This window comes from Galleria mellonella, unplaced genomic scaffold, assembly GCF_026898425.1.
Source record: "Galleria mellonella isolate WM207_F2 unplaced genomic scaffold, CSIRO_AGI_GalMel_v1 utg588, whole genome shotgun sequence".
Lineage (NCBI taxonomy): Eukaryota > Metazoa > Arthropoda > Insecta > Lepidoptera > Pyralidae > Galleria > Galleria mellonella.
Genome location: NW_026442124.1, coordinates 73,823 through 100,618, shown reverse-complemented (window position 1 = coordinate 100,618; position 26,796 = coordinate 73,823). Strand labels below are relative to the sequence as shown.

Genomic DNA, 26,796 nt, shown 5'->3' with positions numbered 1-26,796 from the left:
CACTGTCAGTGAATAATTCAATAAATATCTAGGCACCCAGTCCTAATTGCTTTACTTGAAATATTATACTTACCTGTCTATTGTTGATTAAATAATTTTGTGCATCTCAATATCTAATAATTATTTTTTATTTAATCTTTTAGCTATACTTATAACGAGACATTCAGATTTACCTAACAAGAGGTTGGCTAACAATCGGTTAATTATGTCTTTGTCTACTATCGGCATTCATATAGGAATCGTAGCAATTTTTATTACGTGTCTCCTATTATCTGCCGACATTCGTGTACAGGCAAGTGAAAATGAAGCAGACAGCATTACAAAAATCGGACAAGGAGTAGGCCATATTATGAATATTTATTATTGGTAAGTTGCGAGTCAAATAAAAGCACAGCAATAGGTATAGATAGCCAGCTAACCTCTGTCATAGCCATCATATGAAGTGTTTAATATCCTGTTTTAGAGATCTATGATTTTAAACTAATTACATACCATTTTTTTGCTTGTGTGGTTTAAAATAAAATCAAATCCTATGAATAGATCAATAATGTCGTATCTTTGTAACAATTTTCATACAAATCTGTCCAGTAATTTAAGTGATCAAACAAAATTTTCAGTAAACGAAACTGAAGAATTTTATTATGTGAAACTTAATTCCACATAATAAAATTGAAAAACAATATTTTGACAAGATATGTAACTACTTTATACTAAGTAAAATAAAGTTACAATTACTACAACTTACCTCCAGATTTTAAATAACAAAAGTCAAAGATCCAAAGAAAATTATTATTCCTAGACTATCTACCATAATAATAATAACAATAAAATTTTAATTACAGTTATTCCTGTGGATATAGAAAAGTTTTTGAAGATTATGCTGGCATAATACAGCAGAAATATCCAGAAATATCTGTCATAGGTGCAAATTATGACCCACCAGGTTTAAATATGTATTTATCAAGAATTATTGTAAGTGTAAATTTTAATTAGACTATGCTTTAATCTACCTACATATTTCAATATTTTTTTTTCATCATTAATTGTTAAACTGAACAGTTAATTATTAAAACAAATAAATAATGAATGACTTCCAATATGTGGCAAATTAAAATTACCTTAGCATGTCCCTAATATAGTAAGGTAATTTTATATCACTACATCTATTGATTAGTGACCTCCAACATATCTATTTGAGGAAAACCTAAATCATTCTTGGTAATATTTTATTAATATTTTGACCACTTGAGCAGTTGTCATGCTCTTAGTAATTAAGTCAAAGCAACAACTACATATTTCTATGATAATTTTAAAATATTTAATTTAATATAATAAATTTGTAACTAAGTAGTCTGTACATGGGAAATATATATTAAAAATTAATGAGGGATCTTAATAAGACTAATAGAAGCTAAAACAATAATATTTACATATTTTGTCTGTTTGTTTGTTCTGGTATCATGCAAAATCTACTGCACTAAAGTGAATGCAATTTTCACACTTGTATTTTTAAGTTAAAATGTGGTGTATGTTTCATCTTGTTATGCCATCTAGAAACAGTCTACTTCATTGGCTTTCCTACTACTGAAACCATGCACAAGTAGCAGGCAAAACTATTATAAATATTATTATTAATTTCTGAATTACCTCTCCACATGTTTCTACAAAAGGAAGCACAAACATTCCTTATAAAGTAACAAATAATACAAAGTCATTCTATAAAATATTTAATAGAGATAAACATTACACAAGGGCTGCAAGGACAACCTTTCTCAGTTGAATCAAACTGAAGCAATTAAAATGTAAATTAATCAGAATTTAAATTACTAATCACATTTTTGTTACAGGGACTAGGTAAAATGATATTGATTATGTGCATTTTGAGTGGAGTCAACATATTTGCATGGTTAAATAAACCCCAACCCTCATGGTGGAGTTGGTGTTTAGAAAATAAAATATATGCATGCATGATGATGTTCTTCTTGGCAAATATGATAGAAGGCCAGTTAGTGTCGTCTGGAGCATTTGAGATATCACTCAATAATATTCCACTTTGGTCTAAATTGGAAACTGGAAGAATTCCTCAGCCACCAGAATTGTTTCAAATTATAGACAATACTCTGCAATTTTCAAAAATAGATATGCCAAACTCTAACTTTGCACAATAATATGTAAATTTTATTTATTTAATTTTTCAGTATAATGTTACATTAAAACTGTTAGTTATTTTATTATAAACAGGGGCTGTGGTTTACTGTTGGTGAAAATGGAATAAAACATAGGAGATGGATAATATAATAGGTATTTATTGATATCTACTAAGAAGAAAACTGCTGCCACTTGTGAGCTCAATATTTCTGTTCCTAAACAGTTTTAGTGAGACATGAAAAAAGACCATACAAGTATTAAATCAAATCATCAGCTAAATATTCACAAGCTCAACTATAGATTTCTACATTGAAAGATACAGTTCTACATAGGGCCAACCTTTGATTACTTGGCACTTCTAATCTGAAAAGAATAAAAAAAAAAGATCAGTGGGAATTCACAATGTATACTCTTAAAGGCGAATTTGATGTGACCCTTATTCTTAGATCCTCTATTACACCTTAATACCACTTTTGAATTTCGGTGTCTCAAAAGCTGTCCAGAAACTTAATCTGTACTACTATGTGTGTGACTACGAATTGGAGCATTTACAAACTCTGGGCATCATTCACTTGGGTACTATCTACCATATAATAACATAAACTAGCATATGTACTTAAAAATTCCAAATACTGTGAAAGCCTTTTAAATTTCCAATCATCTTTTTTCAATCTGCAATATGTATATGTGACAATACTGACATTTGTGTGGTGTTTTTGCAACAACTGAATTGGCTAGTAGTTACTACTAATATAGAATATAAAATGAGTATGTTGTCTTTTGGCACCTTATGAAATTTGGTATATATGATATTATCTGGAATTTAAAAACTTTAACAAATTCAAGTTAAAAATTTGCTCTTAATATTTTTTAAACTTCTTTATTTCTTCACTGTATTTTCAAATAAATAATATAGTAAAATGTTTCAGTGTTACCCATCTCCTTGTAATTATTGTTTATTGGCAAACATTAAAATTTTAGTTTTTACAGTACAAAATAACTTCATAAAAAAATTATTATTATTATTTACATTGCATACATAATAGAACTAAAGTTCAAAATTTTATTATGACAAAGATGTAATAGAACTAGTTCAGTTATCTAGTCACATCATTGTTAAAATTGTAAAATATTCACAAACTTCTTTTTTATGAACTATTAATTAAAAATTTAGAATACATTATCATTTTTAATTTTTACTTGACACTGTTCAGATATAAGTGAATTGCACTTGAATTGTGAATCTGTCCACATAGCAACAATTTGTTCGTGTCCTATTATAATGAATTAGTTGGCAGTTTTAATATAGTTAGGTATGTGAAAACTTTCTGAGAACTGCATTTTTGAGATTAAAATTCAAATGGGATCTATTTGAACATTGAACAAATAGGCAATGATCTTATTGTTTATTCTTAGCTTGAAAAATAATTACATTAAAATAGGTACATAATAATATATTATTTTAATGTCCCTACATTAGGATATGACGATGACTCAACATTGTATGAAGTACGACTTATCCCATTCATAAGGAAGCAATAGTACTCGGTTGTCGTCTGTTATTATTTGTAAACAGCTATGAAGAGTGTACTGTATAATAATTTATTTTATGATATATAATATTATTGGTGTTATATAGATGGATAGAAATAACAGGTTACACGCTCCATGTTACATAATCATCAGGTCACTAGCAAAAAAATATATACAAAAAATTAAATAATAGCTTGTCATATACGTAGTCTGATATAAACGCAGCTCGTCATATACACAGATTGTCAAAATCGTAGCTTATCATGTACGCAACATTTACGAAGTGTTAACTGTTATGAAATAATATTTGAAGAAACATGTGTTAATATTTAAAAAAAATTGGATGATATTTACACCTATTTTCCTATAAGTAAAAATGAAAACAAAAATAATTGATAGTTTTTACACTACTATTTTTATTGAAAATGTAATAAATTCAAATAGAAGTCATGTGGATTGCAATCCGACATCCTTTCTACGGTTGTTAAAGTAAATGAGTAGCGACTTATGTTTGTGACGTACTGAGTACAGTGACCAAATGCATATGTATGTATTAACAAATCGTCATAGTCGTAGAATACTGACGGATATATATATTTAATATTTGTCAGATCTGTCAGTATTCTACGACTATGACGAAATGTGCACGTGACATGGAGCGTGTTATCTAAAATAACGAAAAGTGTTAATACTGATCAGACTGTTCTGCAATGTCTATTGAAAGTAAATAAAAGATAATGATTTCACTCCATTTCATTTATTTCTCATAGCTTCAATATGATTAAAAATTTGCATTCTATAGGATGTAGTATTGCACATATAAAATATGTTAAGTAATTAATACCATTTAGATAGCATTTATTTCCTTATTTTAACACCACATTCATATTTCGTTTAGCATCGAAATTTAAGTCTAACTTGGTAAATTATTATACACGACTGATATAGTCGTTGATATTACAATATCAAATAATGACCAAATTTATACTACATTTTGTCATATTACGGACACTTTTTTGGTAGGTACTCTACTCTGGTGCACATAACAGTTCTAAGCTTTGACATTACATAGTCAAACAATGAGCAATCAATTTGTAATCTCTTAGTGAAATAATCCATAAAAACCTACTAATCTAAGCAAGTGTTTACTCTTATATTATGATAATTTGTACAAAGTGCTATTTTATCAAAGAATCCACATTATAGTCACTCCATATTATTCTTTAAATTAAATAGATTTCTATAAACTATGGTTCTTTTCACACTACTTAGAATAACAAAAGAGTTGACGGCCCGCCTGAAAGAAATTAGACATAAATTATATATTAGACAGCACCCTTTGGCATCATTCGCTTGTATTACAAATCCTGAGGGCTTTCAGATCACATATCGTCGTCCTATTTTAATTCCATTGCAGTTGATTCCTGGTAATTTTGTCATGACGTACCTGACTTCACCTCACCTATCAATCTTCTCTGGTATCACCAGTGTAGAGGAGAATACCTATTTAATAAACACTTCACTTCATTGACAAATTCACGAGGCTTAGTGAATGGATCATAGTGTCCCGTCAAACTAATGAATGCGGTCGTAAATCGTTGTCATATGGTCCTTGGGGATGAACATGCCATTCAGTGGGATGCGTCGAGTGCGGCGTGGCACATGGGGCAGGAGTGGCGCAGTACGAGTTCGTGCGGCATGGCGCGCGCCCCACACGTGCCACAACGCCACGCGGCCGCGCCGCCCTCACCCACACTCCCCGCCAGGGGGCGCCCTGACACCGCACATCCTGCTACCGTGGCGCCGCATGCCGGACAACTTGTCGACCTGTTGTTATAAAATACTTTACTAGAGCAAACCTTTCCCCTTAAACAAATAGCAAACGAATCCATCAATGGAATCGTTTACGCAAGTGACTCTATGAGTTAGAATTAGACAACGGGCGTTGCTATCATTTAAAAATTGAAATATAATGTGAATAAACTTTTTAATGGTAGATTTATATCCAACGTATTCTATGATTAACATTCTAGTACACTAACAGAGAAGTTTTCAAATAATCAATCGGAAACATTTAAAAATGTTTGTTTTTGAAAATTGTCAGATAATAACAATATTGCCATACTTCGGTAAACAAAAGTACTAACGCTCTTAAAGCTCAAAATAAATATTTATACCGAACTATGTCTAGTTAACGTATGGTAGTAGTAGACTACTACTATCTTAAATCAACTAGCAAATATCTAGTTATATCGAGTCAACCCTAGCCAACGTAGTAGCAATCCTCCTAGGAAAAATTACTATTACCATCTTAACTATATTGTAGTTACTAAAAAATGCTCGCAGCGTATATTATATGGAATCTTTTTTCACCTAAGGAGTTTTTATAAAATGGAACTTTAAAAACAAAGATTACTCACCATTCAGACATGGATGATGTGCAGTTGAGACAATCGATTTTATTTCCCTTTGGGTCTTTAGGTTTACATCTAGTAAATATTTCTATCGCCAAATTCTCAAAATTAAGGGACTGCAACAAATATTGTTTATAATAAATGCACGTGTGAAGAAATGTAATTAATAAAGAAAATATAAAAAAAAAATTACAGTACTTACATCTAAAGCTTCGAGTTTTATAAAGGCTTTTGAGCACAGATTAAAAGCTCGAGCTTGAATAGCTATGGCCGCTATAGTACACCAAGCCTGGAAAAATGGCAAATAAGTATAAAAAGAATGCAGAATGAATGAACTAATGAATGTTTACTATTTAAATATTGGACATCAAATTTTTATATACTGTGTCATTTTTATAAACTGAACTATTTAGATGAACTTTTATACTTACAATAACTATAAAAAAAAGGTTATTAATATTTAAAAAGTTTTAACAATTCACAGGCTCCATATTTATTGTATACTATTAAATATTACATAAAGATAGATATACTGTTATCTTAACTATTAAGGTCATAGATATCTAAGTGTATAGAAATCTATTAATGAAATGAATCTAAAGATACCCCATGCATTTAACATGCGTAACACCAATTAGACCACACATTACACCAATTAGACCAAAGATTCCGAATATACACATCTACCTAGAAATCTAGAAATATGTAGTGCTGTCAAAGTAAAAAAAATAAAAATAATAAATATGTAAGCGTAATCATTGTTGACATTAAACGAACAATGCTACTAAGAAAAAATACCTGTATATGCTGTGCGGGGTGCAGGTCGGGCACGAGCGCGTACAGCCGGGCGGCGGCTCGCAGCGCGGCGTCCGCCCGGCCGCCCGCGTGCGCTCGCGCCGCGCTCAACCATAGCCAGTGTTGCGCAAAACCGCGGCTGTAGCTATTTATTGCTAGCCGATTCTTTGCTCCTTCTGCAAATGAAAAAATATATAATGATAATCCGCATAAACGAAACTATTTGATATAAATATAAACAGCTAATACACGCACCTAAAATATAATATCATACAAACGACGCCCAAACAAATATATACAACAAATATATTTGCGGGGTAAATAATTGCTTGCAACAATTGGAAGATAAGTTTTTTAATGGGAGATAAAGGAACAGTAGCTCCGACTGCGCTATTTATATATAATATTCTCGAGGCACCAGTAAAGATATAGGAGAAGATTAAGTCAGTTCAGTTGGCCTGTAGTGGCGAATTCATGATAGATAATCACGGTTTCCAGAGGGAGCCGCTGGAGCTCAACCTAAATATACCCCATATTGTTAAGAATGAAACCACCTAAAAATATTCATTATTAACAATTCTCTTCGCTTTGAAAATATGTGTAGTACTTAACAGATACGGTAAAGTAATTCCTCACCAAGGTAATAATAATAAATATTCACATAAAGTGTCTACTCTCCTAACTATGGGTTATTCCAAGTTCGACTTATGGAAAAAAAAACAACAATTAATGTCTAAAATCATAAATGTGTCAGTGAACAATAATATATAAAAAAATAAAAACACAACTTTAATTCTAAATATTATAGTCTCCTTATGGAAAGAAAAATTAATTTGTTTCATTATTTTATATCCTCTTCTATATATATTCTGTCTATATCTGTTGCTGCTACTTTAAACGATAATTTAATAATTAACATAATTACCAACAGAATTTTGGCTGTATAAATGGCCTGATAAAATAAAAAGTTTCTTGATTCGTAATGGTGACACCTTTTTGGATGCTTCATCATTAGCCAACTGAAAGATGAAAAAATTATAGTAATTAAATAATTGAAAGATTAAAATAGAAAATCAGGTATGGTGATAAAAAATATTATCATTATATGGATTATCCATTACTTATACGCTACAAGAGATATGATCCTATGTCCATTATACCAAGTATTTCATTCTATCATTATATTAATGTTATTGTATATTATACTATGATATATTCATTTGATATGTTTACCTGGAACGCCATGGCAGCTGCTTGCAACATCCTACCAGTTTCTTTTAATTGTATAATACCTTGAATTGATGGTGTTTGATTTAAACTGTCGCTTATGTCTTCCAATGTGTTTTGTTTAGATAGGCCATCCTACATATAGAAACGAAAGGAATTATTTTCCTTTTTCATTATAAAGTTTTTAAATATTTAATCCAAAATCATAAGTATAAAAACTAGGAAGAAGTGACACTCCCACCAATTGGGCAATTATTAGATTTTATTCGGAAATTATAGCTTCATAATAAGATTTGGTTATTGTACAACATACTCGTACACCTACGCCTTATTTATTACTAATCCTTCCTGCCTACAACTAAGCTATAATTCTAAAATACCTTATATTTAGAAGATCCCGTGTATAACTTAGATAACGATTCATTATCTTCTAATGCCATATAGCACTTTTTTAATCCATCTGTATTGTTTGACATTAAATAATACTCAACCGCACCCGACCTGTAAAATACAAAGAAATTAAGTACCTTTGACAAGAGTTGCCTGCAGTTTACTTTTTGCAATTAGGTAATTAATTAAAAAGTTAAATTGGATATATAAGTGAACTCATAGATTAAATAGCATCTACTACTATTATTTAATAGCAGATGATGATTGATGTAGAACTTTTGGCGTTTAGAGCTCAGTGTGTGGTCTAATATCCCGTTAATCAATGCAGTTCAGCAATCAATAGGGTTTGATTTACTACCCATTTTCCCGTTTATTGTCAATTTAAATGGATGATAGTTCGGAATCAGTAAGCCGTGTTCATAATCGTTTATTACAACCACTTGATTTCCGAAATCTTCCATTTGCTTTAATACTTTAAATTATATGTCTACTCTTTATATCATAACTTGTGAGCAATTATTTATTTAATATTAATATGTATTGAATGTACGGACTCCATGTTTTTATGATTATATATTATGTACCAACTAAATAAATATTTATATATACCAATTCTGCCTATCAATATAGTAATCACCGATGTTGCTATAGCTTTGTTTAATTTGAACCTCCGTCGTACTAGGCGACATCTTCAGTAGTTCTACCACACGAAACCAATGGCCCAAACGTTTACGAAGTGCTATAGCCAGGTCACTGAAAATGTTTAATAATAAAATTAGCATCGGTGTTGGTGTCACAATCACAACACAGCATAGACTTTGATTGACAGAGAATTTACAGGCTACAGAAGAATAACACCTGAGTCCTCAGGAATGCCAACACATGGAGGGTATCATGGGCGAAACAGTATACTCTGTTATATCCATGGTACTGCTCATGTTTATAGACGACGGTTACCGCTTTTCATCAGGTGGCCTCACTTGCCGTCAGATTGTTTTGCATTCTAAGTTGCATAACAAAAATAGACTTTACAAAAGAAAGACTTTGTAGAATAGTCATCTGGTTGGCACCTCTGTCCCACTCGTGTCTCCGCCGTGAAGCAGTGTGCTAGCATGGACGCTTTCATTTGACATTATTACTCGTATATATGGCAGCAAAATTACACGCAAGAATTGTGTCGCATGAATGATATCATGAGCATCATATATATGTACACGATGCTGTTAGTAACTGTAGACGACAGTTACCACCTTTCGTCATTGTTGCTTGCCATTCTAAATGAAAAAATCATTAAAAAGCTGTCTATGTACCAACTTTCATTAAAATTCATTTAGTTATTTAAGTGTAATTGAGTAACTTTAACCTAATGAATAAAAACGTAATCTAAACATCCAAACAGCAATAAACTGTCAGATTTATTATTTAAAGCGAACGATTACAACAACGAGTGTGTTCAAGTCGAAAACGAGAGCTTAAAATCACACATGTTAGGAATCGTACTTTTTTTCAAATTAATCTATATTGCTTTATACTACACCTAAAGTATTGGTTATTTTTTTATAGAAAATTTTAAGTTCTAACCGTCTGTCTTCATTCTGGTATATTTTTTCAGCGCCATCAAAATCTTTAAAGTAAGCAAGTATTTCTGCTTTTTTAAGAGCATTAGAATGCAGTTGATTCAAACGGGATACAAATCTTATTCCGGCATAGTCATTGCGTCTCACAAACGCTGCTTCTGCTGTCTCCAGGGCAGATTCGGACTCGAAATTTTTTAGCGCTGCTTCCGCTAGTAACAACCTGTAATTTGTATTAAACCTAAGAATACATCTGGCAACTAAGCAATATCCAAGGGGGAAGGGGATTTTTAGTAATGAGGTCTAATATCCCCAATTCTAGCAATACATACTATTAAGTCGACCTCCACGCGGTTCCCCCTGGAAATTATCGTTAATTCTAGTGGAATTCATCACGATGGGCTAACGGACTTGCTTTCATCGTCACCTATCACCTCTCTTCGGTGCCCCGCCAGCATATACCGATAGCGCAGAACCCCGTCTGCGCCATTTCATTATCATTAAAAAAGTTATTATTTAAAAAATATAATTATGCAATATCAGATAGTTGCCAGATATTCATTATTATACTAATACGTGTGGCGATTCCCTTGGTACTTTTATTAATGATATATTTCAATTTACTTGACTTTTTTTAGTGGTTTTAAATGCTTTTTTAGATCTAAAACATCGGGGTTAATCAAAAATTAAATAATTATATCGCTAATACTTCTTTTTTATTATGCTCTTGTTTAATGGAATGATGGTCTACACGCTGAGCCAAAAAATCAAATATGAATAAACCATGGACTTTGTCAAACAAGACATTGTTGCCTACTCTTGCGAACCACTTAAAATTATCATTTATTAATTATGTAAAACGAACATTATTACGGAAACCATTAATTTATACTTACCATAACTGTGGATGAGGATTATCCTTTATAAAATTCTCTGCTTCTTTCAAACCAACTTTTTCGATAAGTTGTCGAGTATCTCTTAAAGACTTCACCTCAACTCGCACTATGTGTTGCGGAGTACACTTGTCAGTTACGCTATCTAAAAGTGCTGTTGTTATCTCTAATTCCTAAAACAAACATCAATAATGATCAACATTTAAAAGCTTAATAGATAAATATAATTCATATTAAATTACTTTTCGTACTTATTTACATGCGTGAATTTACAGAGTACAGAGGAATACTACCTGAGTCCTCAGGAATGGCAACGCATGGGGGGTATCATGGTCGAAACAGTATACTCTGTTATGTCCATGGTACTGCTCATGTCTATAGGCGTCCGTTTCCACCAGGTGGGCCGTCAGCTTGTTTGCCATTCTAAGTTGTATAAAAAAAAAACTTATATTAATGTCATAAGTATTACCTATAAATATACAGTGTGAAAGCTACTATCAGGTTGGCCAAAATGAAAACAGCTGATTCAGATGGATGGTCTGAATCAGATGGCAGATTATTTTCCTATTGGAAATTAATCTGCAATTGAAATTGCGAAATGTCCACCTGTGCGAAACCGGAATGGGCCGCTACTTATACATAAAATAGTTTGCTGTTACTGATACATAGTCGCACAACATAAACCACAGGGATTAAAAACTTGAAATTGTAACAGTTGATGCATTTTAATATGAAAATCAGAATGCCATACAACCCTTTATCCTTTGCTTATGCGCAAGCGAAATCGCGGGCAACAGCTAGTTATTGACAGTTATTATTATTATTATTCAAAATGTAAAGAAAACATACGTATAAGTTTATGAGACATTGAAATATCACTTAGTGAACTACTAACACTAAGGGGTTTTGCCTCTAGATACTGAAAATTGAATTACTACAACTAATAACGAATACTGCTAGTTAATACTACTGTACAACTACCAGGACAGAATTCATATTTTAACCGTTAACTGTCCACTGCTGGACATAAGCTTTCCCCATAAGGGGAGTTTTGCCAGTAGTTACCCATGCTTGGCAGTCGGGTTAGCAACCGCAGTTAGGCTTTTAGAGATGTTTAAAGACGGACGCTGCTGGCCATCCCTCGCTCTACCTTAGTCATCTCTTACGACACCCACGGAAAACGTGGCCCATTCTATGCCGAGGCACACACGGCGATTTTCAATATAATTCTAGTTAAAATATTCATATAAGCCATACTTTAAATTTACACAAGTAACCCTGCATAGTGAGCGGTTCTTCAGGCTCGGAATCTCGCAACACATAGAGACGAGCTTTCTCCGCTACCGCCAACATTTGCGGATTATCACTCGCCCACAGCGCGCTCCATACATCTTTACGTAGCGCCTGACCGATGCTTATATTATTTGCCATATCTGTATCCAACAGATACAGCGAGCCAGGTTGATCGATTACATAAAATTTGCTGAAAATTTTACTCAATTTAAACAAAAAAATATTATGGTAAATGTTTTTTATTGAGACTATTAAAATCAGAAAGTAGAAAATAAATTATTTATTTTCTATCCTCTATATATTTTAGGTGCTATCAAAAATGATAAATTACTGGCTTTACTAAAATTAAACCTTAAAAGCCCTTTAATCTAAAAATAAATATTAAAGAAGCATAAAATTATGTACAGAACATTCCATGTAGCACTACTAAATTATATTGGATATGCACATCAATGATGTTGACTACAATTGACATTCAATGTTAAGCAAATGACAGTACTGGGGACGCGTACTCAACGGGTCATGCCAATATCCCTCGTCCTGTTGGTGACGCTAACCGCAAACAGCTTGTATCTAAAATCGAGAGTACTCTTGTACTCATCGACTGAGGTTGATTAAATTTTGTCCAATTCAAATCTACTAAGACACAAGCTTGCTGTTATTAAACCCCCACTTGCTGTAGCTCCGAAATTTCAGAACACATCCGTTACCATCGCCAAAACCCTTGGGATTTTTGAGGACGATATTTTCAGTACAGTCGGAATCTGTAGTCATCTGAAGGATAAGGTGAAGCTGGCGTCCAAAAAGCTCGGAATGCTAAATTAAACAATGAAGTACTACACCCTGGGACAGAGACTGCTATCGGACTCGTGACTTATATAAAGTCACAAGACCGACCCCATATGGAGTACTGTGAACCGAAGCTACTGGATACTAGTCCAGAGTCCAGAGACGTGCTATGAGAATTATCGACGATCCCAGGTTAACGGGTGATATCGACCGTCTTAATTTAGGACTTTGTTCTCTTTGCATCTTCTACCGCCTGAATAACGGATTATGTTCTGAAGTACTTCTCAACATGAAACCTACAGCAAGCAGGTAATCTATCCTTACAACTTAGAATCAAACAAACACTCAGATTGTGGAATGATTTTTCTGCCGAGGCTTTCCCTAGAGACTACAACATGGGGTTCTTCAAAAAGGGCGTATTAAGATTCCTTAAGGGCCGGCAACGCGCGCATGATATCCCTGGAGTAACAAACGTCCATAGGCTATGGTAACCCCGTTTACCATCAGAGAGGCCATATGCCTGTTTACCATCATAGTAGTATAAAAAATAAATTTATTAGCTCATAATAGACTATGAGTTTTGAGATAAACATTTTTAATGCATACCTGGAATTAGAATTGAGCCCTAACTTGTAGGGCTTCGAATTCATATTAATGGCAGTAATTTTTTTAAAATTAATTAATGAAAATAGCGTTATGATTCCCGACTCCCTTCCAACTAGTAGATGGCTATCAGAACATGTAATACAACATATTGTATCATCGTTAAAACCTACATCGCTCGATGTAACAACAGTTCCATCAGCATGATATAATTGCTCTGTACTTCCTGAAAATATAATTTCACAAAAATTTTTATTTGGCTCTGAACTAGTAAAAGCGGCACAATACAAATATTGAACATTCTTATTTATAAGGAAAAATGTTTTTGTCATTGTTTTGCATTCAAGAGTGGCACGGAAGCACATCTTAATACACAGTAATGAACACGTAGGAAAACCTAGGAGGAATACCGTGAATATGATTGTTTATATGATATATGAATAATTTAAGGAAATTCATAAAATTTTACAACATCCTTCTCCCCGCTCGACTCACTCTTTCACTCAACAATAATCACCGTCACGCACTTGTCGCTCATATTCATTTATACACGATGATGACGTGTGATAAAACATTGACATAAATTCTGTTTCAACAGAACTTATTAAAAATATAACCAATTAAAAAAAATATATTGATATTATTCATATAACAAATCTAAATGTTGAATAAAGCCAATTTATTCGTACTTTTATTAGTTCTATTGAAACAGACCACACTAACGTATATTGTGTATACCTATTTTTATATACCTTCAAGTTTATTCAACATGTCCATGAAAATAGAAAGTGACATCACCTAATAACAGGCATTGCTATACTAGTTAACTAACGTATATTGAACAATTTAAATAAAAATAAACAATGTTTTCATAACATTTTGTTATAATAAACGTTAAAATGTTATAAATCTCTTTAAATTCTTACTTGGTCTACTGGGTGTGGAAAATTTCCAAATTAAAAAGGAGTCTTTAGATGCAGCCACAACGATCGCTTTACTGTTGATTGTGACGTATGATACAGGTATAGTTACAGGCTTAGCTGAAATGAATATCATAAAATACATTAAATTAAAACTTAATGAATGAATGAATGTAATGAAATTAGTGAATTAAGATAAATACTAACCGTCACATTGAATACCTTGCTGGTTGGATATTATAAGTGTACTTAGTGTTGCAATTACACAATATTCGCTAACACCGCTCATGTCTATAACATCGGGTATGTGATTGATCCAAGACTGAAATAACAGTAATATATTTGTAGGGTCTGGTATGCTGCCAACTAATTCATTTGCAACAACTGCAAGTAATCCATTTTAATATTTGACTTTTTAATTTATTATTTTTGTGCCATTTGGAGTTTGAGATTAGAAAAAATTCAAAATTATTAGTAAATTTTACTTTTGTTTAAAAAGAGCAATAGTGTGTTGATAAAATGTATGTTTATAATAAATAAATAATGTATATTATATATTTCTAAAGTTGCTATAGACAAATGAAACAAAAGATGCAAAGATACAAATTAATATAAAGAATATGATTTTCAATTCCATTGCTTTCAAAATGTAAATGAAAATCTATTTTCGACGTAAAGAATCTTATCATATATCACTATCAACTAAAATTTTCTAAATAAAAAACAAAAAAACTATAATACATCTATGTTAATATAAAAAAATTGAAGACATGAGCGGATAAAGGTGATTGATATATAGCATTTTTACTATTCTATGGAATGGATGGAGATGTTAGAAGGCGTTACATGCATATCAATATAATTTATACTAACACTCGATTTCTATTTTTTTATGCAACTTAGAATGGCAAACAAGCTGACGGCCCGCCTGATGAAAAGTGGTAACCGTTGCCCGAAGACATGAGCAGTACCATGGACATTACAGAGTACCGTTTCGCCCATGATATCCCCCATGCGTTGGCATTCCTGGGAACTCAGGTTTTATTCCTCTGTACCCTGTAAATTCACGCCATATCCCACCCTTCAAACCGAAATACAGCTATGCAAACACAACTGCTTCATGGTAGAAACACGAATGAAACAGAGGTACCCAAGCAAACATATGTATAGACATAAATCGCAAATAGTGTCGTGTATGGAGTACTGCTCGCATATCTGGGATAGCTCCGCTCTGTACCTCCTACACGCGACTCCCCCCCCCCCCAACCTCCCTACCACGGAATCCTCACTGAGAGCCCCTGCAGATAAACCCGCACACCGCACACCCTGTCCCGCCGGTGGGGACGAAGATCCACCGCGACACACGGTCCGCGCGCAATCAAGTTTGCGTCCGAACGCATCCCTACGACTCCGATTCCCCACCCATCACGACATACCAACCATTTGCCATCCCTAGGCTGGGGGGTCAAAGTGCGGTTGTCTAAACCGAGAACCAAGCCACTCTGTCGCCCTTGGGCGTACGCCGCAGTCCATAAGTAGTGGCTGACGCCTCTATCTCTCCCTTCTTTCGCGGGCTTGGAGTGCCGTCTGCACTCGCCCCTGCATACGCGTTCGGTGAAGCTATAAAGGCCATATGTGGCCAACAGCAAACATAGTTAGAAAAAAAAATAAAGCGGTCAACCCCGGATAGTAAATCAATCTTTTTTCGTTTAATCGTATTAATTGATCGTATTGTGTGTGTGCGTTCAGAATGGTCTGGACAGATGCCGTAGTACAATAAAAAAAAACCCTTCATTTATGCACAGAAAAGTAATAATCCGAAAATGCAACATATCACTTTCATCCATACATGTCTTCAATTTTATGTGTATTTATTTTAAACATACCTGATGAGTATCAGTGTCCCAAAAAGTAACAGTTTCAGTGCCAGACACAAAAGCTAGTGTATTCCCATAGAATGTATATTTGTGGTCTGGTTTAACATTGGCAAAATATATAAACGAATCGATCGCTATTGCCAATCGTAGAGACCGTTTTTCCCAAGAGAGAGCTCGTAATGTACCGCCCGGCACTCGCAGAGTCCTTATGTGCTATTAACATGATAATGTTTAAAACTACATTCCATACGATAATCAATTGTTGTTTTATTGAGAATTAACCTTCACTATTTTACTATATTTCTTAACAACAATAGTAACCACAGATAGGGATAATGAAATGCATTTTTTCAAACGTTCTATAAAGCTGAACGTGAATAGTTAAGTTATAATCAATTCGCACATATTTCGCCGACATATTAAAAAATAACGTAGCAGTATCTACCGTCGTCTCTTTCATAATCGACGGAACAAGCAACTCGCCCATCACCGTATAGTGAAGATAAATCAATATTTTTTTAATGTAGTCCTTTAACATACATATATCTAACGGAAATAAAGGCTTTGAATTATACAACTTAACATTACCTCTCCATAAGCAGTGAAGAACTGAACAACATTGGTTTGGTCAGATGTGCCTGCTGCTGCAAGCACTGTCCCATTATGGTTCCAATGACAATCAATGGCTACCATATTGGTTTCCACAACGACGCTATCTGTAATATTTAAACTATAATGAATAAAAGATCAAAGAATAAATCTATGTTTTCAATGAACATCCCAGGTTTTGTGTTCTCTGCGTACCAAATTTAACCATGGATATAAGTGATTTTTTTTTTTACTTGAAAAAATAATTGCCTTATATGATATGGTATGATGCCTTTATATGATATTATACGCAAGTTGATGTTTTATATTGTATGATTAACGTATGTTACTTTTTTAAAAAGTTGGTTTGCTGTTAAATTCTAGCAAAGTCAAATCTTGAGAAAATAATTCGACTCCTCAAATTTAAATATTCATTTTTAAATAGCATTTATAAATTGTGTTTAAAATTTATTTTATAATATTTTATATTCTTATAAATAAATTTCAGAATTATATAGAGAACTTGGCCTATTTAGATCCCAATTATTTTGTCGGCGAAGTTGACAACTACACATGTTCTTAATATTAAACTTGGCTTCCTTTTACACATTACTTTTTGTAATAAACAAATTATAATTATCCCACATTCAAGTGATCTATAAAATTAATGAACAGGTAACTTCTTCTCTGAACTGAATAAATCTTTCCGATCTCACGCTGCACTCGTCTCGGCGTAAAGACTATTAAGGTCTTCGTGCAATAAGAGAGATGGTGCAAGGTAGTCTTTGACTTATGTGTCAATGGTTGTAACATGCTGCATCTGCAGTCGAGTTTGGTTAAAATTGGCATTAGCGCCGTAGTATGACGCGCGGTATCGCGACTTCCGGGAATTTGGTGGGCGACAGAGGCGGTGGATGGTTTTCCAGTCGTCGCCGACGTCTTCCAGTAGTCAAACCCAACTCTCCTCCTGTGGGACTCGATCTCGTTCTTGATGATGGCTGCGAATCGGTTCAAACTCGTCTTGAGGATGGGGCATCGTGTAGTCTGAGCTGAGATTCTTGCTAATAACAGCCGGGATCCTTAATGATGTTTTCTGGACTGGATCTGGCTGGGCTGCAAATCCCATGGCTCTCTGTATAAAGATAGACAGGTCTTCTGAAAGTTGTTCGACTTCAAACAAGGTTGAAACTGCAATCATTGATGTGTTTCGCTGCATCGAGTCCCTGAACTTACCTCAATCAATCCGGGCTTCGGGATAACTAGGCATACCGGCAGGTGGTCAGAGTAGGTGTTTTTTAAGGGGGCTTCCTGCGTCGGTTAGCTCTTATATAGGATTATGTCCAGTACGTCAAGCGTCTTGATTGGGTCGTAGGGATAGTGAGTTTCCGTGTAGTTCCGACATAGAATACCCCACCCCTTTCTTTCCCGTGAGTGTCGTAAGAAGCGACTAAGAAAGGGCGAGGGATCGGCAGCAGCATCCCTCTTAAAACATTTTCAAAGCCTAACTGTGGTTGCCAATCCGCCTGCTAAGAGTGGCAACTACTGGCAAACCTAACGTTGTATTAAACATGTTGCTCTGTGAATTTAAAATTTATTGAAGTATCCACAGAAGAATTGAGGATATAACTGATTTAAAATTTTATTACCTTCCTCAATACAATTCTTCATCAATAATATTAAACCATTTTTATAGCATATTGCTAATACAGGTCTGTTAATAGGTGCACTTCCAGAAAACCAATCCATTGAAATTACTTCCATTGAACCCGCAATGCCATTGCATGCTACTGGCATCTAAAATATTAAATTATTTAGAGCGTTATTATTATTATATGCTTGAAGTGAGAGGCCTTACTTGCCTTACTTTGAAGTTAAGGATATATGTGAGTACAGTAAAAATTTTACAATCAATTTTGTTAATGTTGTTTCTGAATATTATGACTGTATTATTTTAGTAATTGTAAAAAGAACATTTGCACACCTATGTAATGGTAAATATTGCTGAACAATTGTAATTAATTTTAAAGTTTGGTACTGGCAATCACCAATATTTAGTAAAAAAAAATAATTCATACATACTTACTTACATACATACATTCATACTTCTCGTTTAACAAAACTGTTTGAATTTCGAATGATATATTTTTTTTTTGAAACATGAAACCTTAATAAAATTAGCGATAAAAGTAAAATATTTTTTATCACACACTACGCACTAAGAGTTAATAATTAACGTGAAAGTATTTCAGAGCAAAAGCAAGGCGCATAGGCGTATTGAAGGGGAGAGCGGGTGCGGTCATGCCTATCTATGTATCATCTTGTGCGCACCCTAGGATAGAGAGCTTTCAGCTACGGGCAGACATGTCTAAGAGGGCACATGCGTCTATTAGTCTAGGGTCAAAGAGAGATGACCAAGAAGCATATACGTGTTTAGAGAAGGGCCGTGTGGACTGCGTCTACCCCAACTCATCTGTTACCTTAGGAACCCCAGTATGGAAGCTTCGCATAAACATGTTTGAGAGTACATATACGTATTTTTTTAAGAGACTAGATAAATTTTAATGCTATTGTGTTATTTTTTTTATGGGTGGGAATGAAATGGTAACCCTGCTTGTGCTATCAGTGCATGCTGGCGGGGCACCAATGAAAGATGATAGGTAAGAATGAAAGTAAGCAGTTGGCCCCTCGTGATGAATTTAATAAAAATTAATCACGATGATTTCCAGGGAGAACCGCTTATTGTTTAGTGTTAGTGATGCGGTATAATTGTTTCATTACTAGCAATATATTCTGTCAGATTAATCTCCTATCAATCCTTCCTGGAAACTATCATTGTTAATTTCTGGATGTAATAATGTGCCAACTTACCTTACTTTTCTCACTTATCATCCTTCACATGTATCTATTAAATATATCAGTTATTAATATTATCGTGATTAAAATCTATTTGCCGTCTGTAATACTTCCTTCAAATTATTTAAATAATTTCTATCTATTCATATATAAGAAATCCTCTTGGCATTAAATATACAGAATGCATTTTTCAACTGAATAAATGACTGCTTCGGAAACTATATACAAGTAGGGAAAAATAGAGAAATTTTAGAGCCAATTACATTTAAAAGTATTAGATTAACAATAATTTTCATAACTAGTATCAAATTTGTTGATTTTGAAAAAAGAAACGAAATCACTTGAAAAATGTCTCTCTGTATAGATAAATCTTAGATCATAAGATAAATATATTATCAAACATTATTATTACAAACATTGTAAATATTAGAATAAACCTACAGTAAAATTTCCTTGATCATCATACAAATGAAGCTCCCCATTTGTTAGTGCAAACAGAAGTAATGAATTGTCTGGAGACCACTGTACGGCAGCTAGACCAGGCCCTTTGATGTCCTTACCCCATACTCTGGAGCCATCCACAGATCCCACAATAACAGCTCCTTAAAATTATGATTAGTATATAGTAATTTCAGTAAAATTATTGTCATTTTTAGAGTTCTGCAGCCAAACAAACAAAACTATTTTTTTTTTATTGGATTGCAGTGAGCCGATTCTATGAAACAATTCTCCAAACCAAAAATAATTTATGATGGTCCATAAAATAGTACTTAAGTGAAACTAAAAATTAAAATATTAAAGATAGTTTTAAAGAATGATGCCTCAGATTCGACTCCAGTGTCTGCATATAAGTTACAATATCATAACTATTTTTGAGTATTTTTAGGAGATAAATAATGGTAATGACTGCCTGCGCTATCAATATACCTCGGTGGGATACCAATGAGGGGTGATAAGTGAAATAAGAATTAAAGCAGAGCAGTTAGCTTATCGTGACGAATCCCACAACAACTAACATAGATGGTTTCCAGTATGAACTACATAGAGGTCGACCTGATAGGGAATATTGCTAGCAATGGGACTATAATACCCCATTACCAACAATCTCTTCTTCCCACTATTTTTGAGTTATACTAATATAAAACTTAACAAAAAGTTATAGAAAATTTGAAATGAAAACTTTCAATATTAATATGAGAAATATGTCTCGTAGGAGGAAGAAAGGATTGTTAGAAATGAAAAATAGCAATCTAATTGCTAGCAATAAACCCTATTAGGTCGACTTCTAAATAGTTACCCTGAAAATTATCGTGATTAATTTATTGTTGAATTCGGCACGATGTGGCCCATAGTGACTGATCTGCTTCCATTCTTACCTGTCATCTCCTACTTATGCCCCACTAGCGTATACCGATTACCCTTTCTATTATTAAAAAAAAAATGCTGCATAAGGGACAAGTCAAAATTACCATACCTTAACAACTCATTAACATTGCTGAGAATGACGCTCTCCCTATCAGAGAAGAATAAAGCCTACTATTATCTACGATAATGATAAATGTATTTTCTTTGGACCAAGGCATTTGATGTTCTGTTAATTCTGCCTACTACAAAGGTATGACTGTACATAATAATATTAAAAATAAAACTAAATATATTGCTAAATAAAAATGTGTTCTTTACCGTCTTCATATGCAATGCAGATCTTCTGGCCATCAGAACCCCAGGCCATGCCTGTTACTGTTGATTTATTTCTGTTGTTTATCATTTCTTCATACCATGAACCCTGAAAATGCACATAAGTTATCACTAGCTATCTATGCCAATATATACAGGAAAGATTTTATCGTTTGTTTGTAATAGATAAACTTAAGAACTACTCAAATGATTTAAAAATTTTTTCACCAATAGCTACATTATCACTAATATGGACTATATATATGGGGTATATATTATATATTATTTTTAAAATGCAATCTACCCTTGCGAAATCAGGCCTAATTGCTAATAATATATGAATAGTAGCTAACACCCCTATGTATGTATTATATAAGTTCTATAGCAGCTATAAAATAGCTTATATTTTGTATGTAAATGATATAGTTGTCCACTTCGCTTTACCATAATAAAAATATAACAGCGCATATAAAGACCGACAACGAACAAGCAACTCCTCTCGTGTTGCAGGTGTTCATAGGCGACGGTAGCTACTTTCGATCAGGTGGACCGTCTGCTCGTTTGCCTCCTTAACAATATAAAAAACTGTTATTAGCTTTTTGTCTTTTACATAACTAAACTAAGCTTGAGTGACTTCAAAATATTTACATGCGGTTTTTATTTTATCTTTACAAATTTGATCTTGATCAACTCAAGTGACTTCCAATTCGCCTTCGCAGGAACTGGCATATCCTATCTCTTTTTAACACTATTCTTTTTCGTCCTTCAACACCGGTTTATTTTATGTTAATTCTCAGGGTCATACATTGAGTAGCGCGAAATCCTTTTGTTTAATAACCCTCACTGTTTCTTCTAAATTCTACTCCTGCTCTTTTACTGTCCAAGCCATTTGTCTTTAGAACTCTTTACTTATTTCTATTAGATTAAAATAATCTCATGCCTCGTTCAAGAGACAAATAAATGGTCTTTACGTCTCTCTCTAATCTGTCTCGACTTTTTTTACGTGTTATTTACCTTGATTTATTTAGTACATTTATATTTTTATGTTAATGTATTGTTATATTTAGATATATATCATATGTATATTTTTACCAGAGGGAGACTTTGTACAAAAGTCGATTGCTTGGGTACCTCTCGTCCATTCGTGTTTCAACCGTGAAGCAGTTGTGTTTACATGGCTGTGTTTCGGTTTGAAGGGTGAGATATGGCGTGAATTTACAGGGTACAGAGGAATAACATCTGAGTCCTCAGGAATGGCAACGCATGGGGGGTATCATGGGCAAAACAGTATACTCTGTTATGTCCATGGTACGGCTCATGTCTATATTGCTAAGCTTGTTTGCCATTCTAAGTTGTATAAAAAAAATATATAGTTATCTTTTTATATAAATGATATTTGCTTACTTTTATTTCTGTATTTCTGGCAGTTAGTCTGTACAAGAAGAAGGGCGCCTTTTATATTTGCACATTCTGCATCAATATTCTTTGTATATCATTTCTTTTGTTCGCAATATTATTATTACTATATTATAATCTAAGACATAAATAATTTAAAATAATACACAGTGGTATGTACAAATGAGTTTCTACCATAAATGCATTAAAATAGTTATTAATGTCGTATACACCTATTATAACACCAAATGCAGTTTAATATATAGACATTTTTTTTTTTTTTTTTTACAACACAGGGGGCAAACGAGCATGCGGCTCACCTGATGGTAAGTGACTACCGCCGCCCATGATCACCCACAACACCAGCGGCATTGCAGGTGTGCTGCCGGCCTTTTAAAAAGGAATATACTCTTTTCTTGAAGGTTATGTTGTCGTATCGAAATTGAATTTGATATATATTTATAAGAATTGTGTTTTCAATCGACAAGCAGTAGTATATATATATATATATATATAGCATATGTTTTATTGACTATAAATATATCTATATTAGATAAATTTCTTATGCCAATAGCTACCATTTTCTTACTTTTCTCTTCTATCCAGAGGTTGTCTAGTAGAGATTGCTTTAGCGATGAGACCGCCTTTTATACTTCTTTTTTTTTAAATTCGCTTTAAGTTTTAAGTTGAGCGCGCTTATCCCCGGATTTCAAATTCCAGGTTGTATAGCCTTTTATATTTTACAAGTAATACAAGGTGTCCTCAAAGAAAGTTTACATTTGTTTAGCCGACTGTATGAACGCATCGAATGTGAGAGGAGCGGAGGATACGCCAGTAGGTAGCCTAGCTCTTGGGAATTCAGTCGCTATGGCATGATATGATATGTATTTTGCTTGGCAACAGTAATTATTTACGTTTAACAACATTTTGTTTTCGAATGAACTTCATTTTCACCTTAACGAGAACGTAAATAAGTAAAACTGCCATCACTGGAGTGCAACGAATCCGAAACACAAGCACGAGAAGACACTTAATTTACTCATACCAGAAGTGACTGTATAGGCTGCGGTGTAGGCGCGAGGAGTTATTGGTCCTTACTTTTTTTAAGGATGCAAGACGAGGTGCAGTTACAGTAAATTTAGAGTGTTATGTGAAAATGTTAAATAATTTCTTCGTGCCAGTACTACAAAACTTTACTTGTTATAACCAAAAAATATGGTTCCAGCTAGATGGAGTAACCTCACATAGGTTCAATAGGTCTCAGTCAAGAATATGTGATATTTTCCTTGGCAAATCTCCATGAGAGATTTAACTACTATGGACTCTTTCCTGTGAAGTTATCTCAAGTCCAAAGTTTATAACAATACAATACTTCACTGGCAGATTAAATAGAAAATATTCGCTATGAAAGAATTATTTATTGGTCATGTGGTATCAGCATAGAATAGGCCACCCCTTACTTTCCCGTGGGTGTCGTAAGAGGTACCTGAAGGTGAGGGATGAGCAGCGGCCAAACACGGCAACTGCTGGCAAAAACTCCTTATATATATATAAAAATTTTTTCACATGCATATATATTTATAGCAGTTTGCCCAATGTTATCATTTTACCTTGTACAACATCCAGACTATGATGACACCATGCTCGTCACTTGTGGTTAATTTTTGAAATACTTCATTCCATATAGCAACACACAGTTTACCAGTATGACCCTCTAAGCTGAGATTCATAGAGAGGTTTCCACCTCCTCCTTTAAAAATAATACAATAACACCTAATTAAAACAAAGGCAATGAATGACGAAATTTTAATACAACTCATTTCAATTTCTTAAATAATTTCAAGCATACACAATTCTATATATATAGAAACAGGATCATAGTAAAAGGATCCATCAACATAGGTTGAAAAGTAGTGACCTTAACAATATTTTCATAAGAGCGGGTGTAAAGTTTGTAAAAAAATATTGTTGGATAAAATTAAATATCAACCGCACCTGCACTATCCACATACACTTCTGAGACAATACTGATCAGTGATAGGTAAAAAAAAATTAGAGGTAGAATTAAATAATAGATAAGGGATAAATTAATTATGATGGGCCAACTAGGCCAATATTAATTAATTTACCAAGAATTCATCACAATAGTTTCCACATGGAGATCAACCTGGTAAAATGTATTGCTAGCAATACCATTCTATTTTCACTCATTAAAAAATTTGGTAATTTTATTACCATTAATTTTTATATAGCTTTTAATATATTAAAAACATAAATCATCTTACCAGATTCTAATTTCAAAACTTTTAACATTCCATCTTCTCCGCCAACAGCAATGTATCCAGAAGAATGATTCCAAGATATGCATGTAACATTTGATTGTTTCGGAATGGCTATCTGATAAATATAAATAAAACAATAAATAAATTTAGTAGAGAAATTATTATCTCATGTACTATTAATTTTATTGTCTTCTAACTGTATCAAAATATGGTTACTAAATGTTTACAGATTATAAAATTTATAATAGGTATTTAGTTATAAAACATGAAATGGTCAGTTACAGAGACCTATGTTAAATGATGAATAATAATTTGCCATGTGGAGCCACAACTTCCTTTCCCGTGGGTATCGTAGGAGGCCACTATGGAAATTTAATGGTTGAGGGATGGACAGCAGTATCGCTCTTAAAACTACAGAATCACCAAATCTTAACTGCAGTTGCCAACCAGTCTGCCAATAATAGCCACTACTAGTAATCCCCTTATGATGGAGGCCTATGTTCAGCAGTAGACAGTAAACGATTGATGTGATTGTGAAGAGGGACTGTAAAATTTAATTATACATAGTCTAATGCAGAGTCTATAAATATGTGAAACAGCAATCATTTTGGTCAATTTTACAAAAACACATCTAATAAATATTTGAAGGTTCTACCTTTTTGCTCATATAAATAAACATTTTGTTATTAAACTGTTACTTTTCGTTGTAAACATAAGATATGAGTTTATTTATAAACTGTAATTAATAACTATAATAATCAAGCATCAATACGATCTCTTGGAAATAATTTAGCAAGAGCTATAAATAAAAAAAAAAAATTCATAGAAAAACAGTTACTAAGGCAACGAAATGCATAACAAGATATTCAAACATTTGAGTATTACTAGATATCAAAACTAAAACTCGCCAGTCGAAAGAGAAATGTCAAAAGTCAATTAAAACTTTTTGAAGTTGAAATTAAAACAAAAGGTAAAGGCGGGTTTGCCAGATGTGATTTTTGATTTTTACCCAAATGTCAAATATTTTTCTTCATATCCATAAAATTCCCTTTCCTTTCTAGCCAATCCCAAACTTGTATCGATTTTTAGTACATTTTGCTATTCATCATAAAGCAAACGAGGAAAAAAGAATACTAAAATACCCCGCTTCTAATTGTTTATACTTTCTTGACTTCTTGCTTTATCCTCTACTGTTTCGCTACCTTGATACCTTCATATTTTATATATTGTTACATGGATTACAGGCATCATAACTCCCAAAAAAGTTACCCAAATTTCTTCCAGCGTACTTTTTTTATACCGCCGTAGTAAACAAGCATACACCCCGTCTGATGGTAAACGGTTATTGTTACCTATGGCCGACTGCAACAATAGAAGTGTCACATGTGCGTTGCTGAGTCTGAAGAAACCTTAATATACCGTCTTTGCAAAACCCAAAATACAAGCCTCTAGGGAAAACCTCGGCAAGGAGCTCCACTATAAAATTTGGTATATGTTTTATCTTGATATGCGTTCTATAACCGCAATATTTTATTGGTTTTCCTA

General features: G+C 33.4%; 2 protein-coding genes across 3 annotated transcripts; one reads left to right on the top strand and one right to left on the bottom strand.

Moving 5' to 3' along the window:
• On the top strand, nt 1-4,427 carry LOC113517111 (thioredoxin reductase-like selenoprotein T homolog CG3887). Its single transcript, XM_026901691.3, has 3 exons — nt 1-366; nt 843-972; nt 1,848-4,427. The coding sequence occupies exons 1-3, from the start codon at nt 206-208 to the stop codon at nt 2,166-2,168; spliced, it is 612 nt and encodes a 203-aa protein (XP_026757492.1). The 5' UTR covers nt 1-205; the 3' UTR covers nt 2,169-4,427.
• An 831-nt stretch (nt 4,428-5,258) lies between these two features.
• Nucleotides 5,259-26,491, bottom strand: LOC113516771 (WD repeat-containing protein 35). 2 transcript variants are annotated; one of them, XM_052899558.1, is made up of 22 exons: nt 25,907-26,491; nt 25,255-25,366; nt 24,580-24,719; nt 21,581-21,683; nt 20,339-20,499; nt 18,691-18,838; nt 17,045-17,172; nt 16,466-16,669; nt 14,787-14,901; nt 14,586-14,699; nt 13,663-13,885; nt 12,232-12,457; nt 10,978-11,147; nt 10,089-10,304; nt 9,117-9,260; nt 8,498-8,618; nt 8,124-8,252; nt 7,816-7,909; nt 6,894-7,066; nt 6,298-6,384; nt 6,102-6,211; nt 5,259-5,508 (listed from the first exon to the last, which is right to left on the bottom strand). In XM_052899558.1, the coding sequence occupies exons 1-22, from the start codon at nt 25,928-25,930 to the stop codon at nt 5,313-5,315; spliced, it is 3,138 nt and encodes a 1,045-aa protein (XP_052755518.1). In that variant the 5' UTR covers nt 25,931-26,491; the 3' UTR covers nt 5,259-5,312. The 2 variants fall into 2 exon arrangements, with proteins under 2 accessions (XP_052755518.1, XP_052755519.1); XM_052899559.1 differs by lacking the exons at nt 24,580-24,719; nt 25,255-25,366; nt 25,907-26,491 and adding an exon at nt 22,979-23,152.
• Between the last annotated feature and the right edge of the window lie 305 nt (nt 26,492-26,796).

Excerpts from the sequence above, each read along its gene's own strand:
- LOC113517111 (XM_026901691.3), top strand. The coding sequence starts at position 206 with ATGTCTTTGTCTACTATCGGCATTCATATAGGAATCGTAGCAATTTTT. Across the intron at positions 367-842 it reads ATTATGAATATTTATTATTG|TTATTCCTGTGGATATAGAA; the intron begins GTAAGTTGCGAG and ends TTTTAATTACAG. Across the intron at positions 973-1,847 it reads TGTATTTATCAAGAATTATT|GGACTAGGTAAAATGATATT; the intron begins GTAAGTGTAAAT and ends TTTTTGTTACAG.
- LOC113516771 (XM_052899558.1), bottom strand. The coding sequence starts at position 25,930 with ATGTTTATTTATATGAGCAAAAAG. Across the intron at positions 10,305-10,977 it reads AATCCTCATCCACAGTTATG|GTTGTTACTAGCGGAAGCAG; the intron begins GTAAGTATAAAT and ends TACAAATTACAG. Across the intron at positions 7,067-7,815 it reads ATACAGCCAAAATTCTGTTG|AAGGAGCAAAGAATCGGCTA; the intron begins GTAATTATGTTA and ends TTTCATTTGCAG.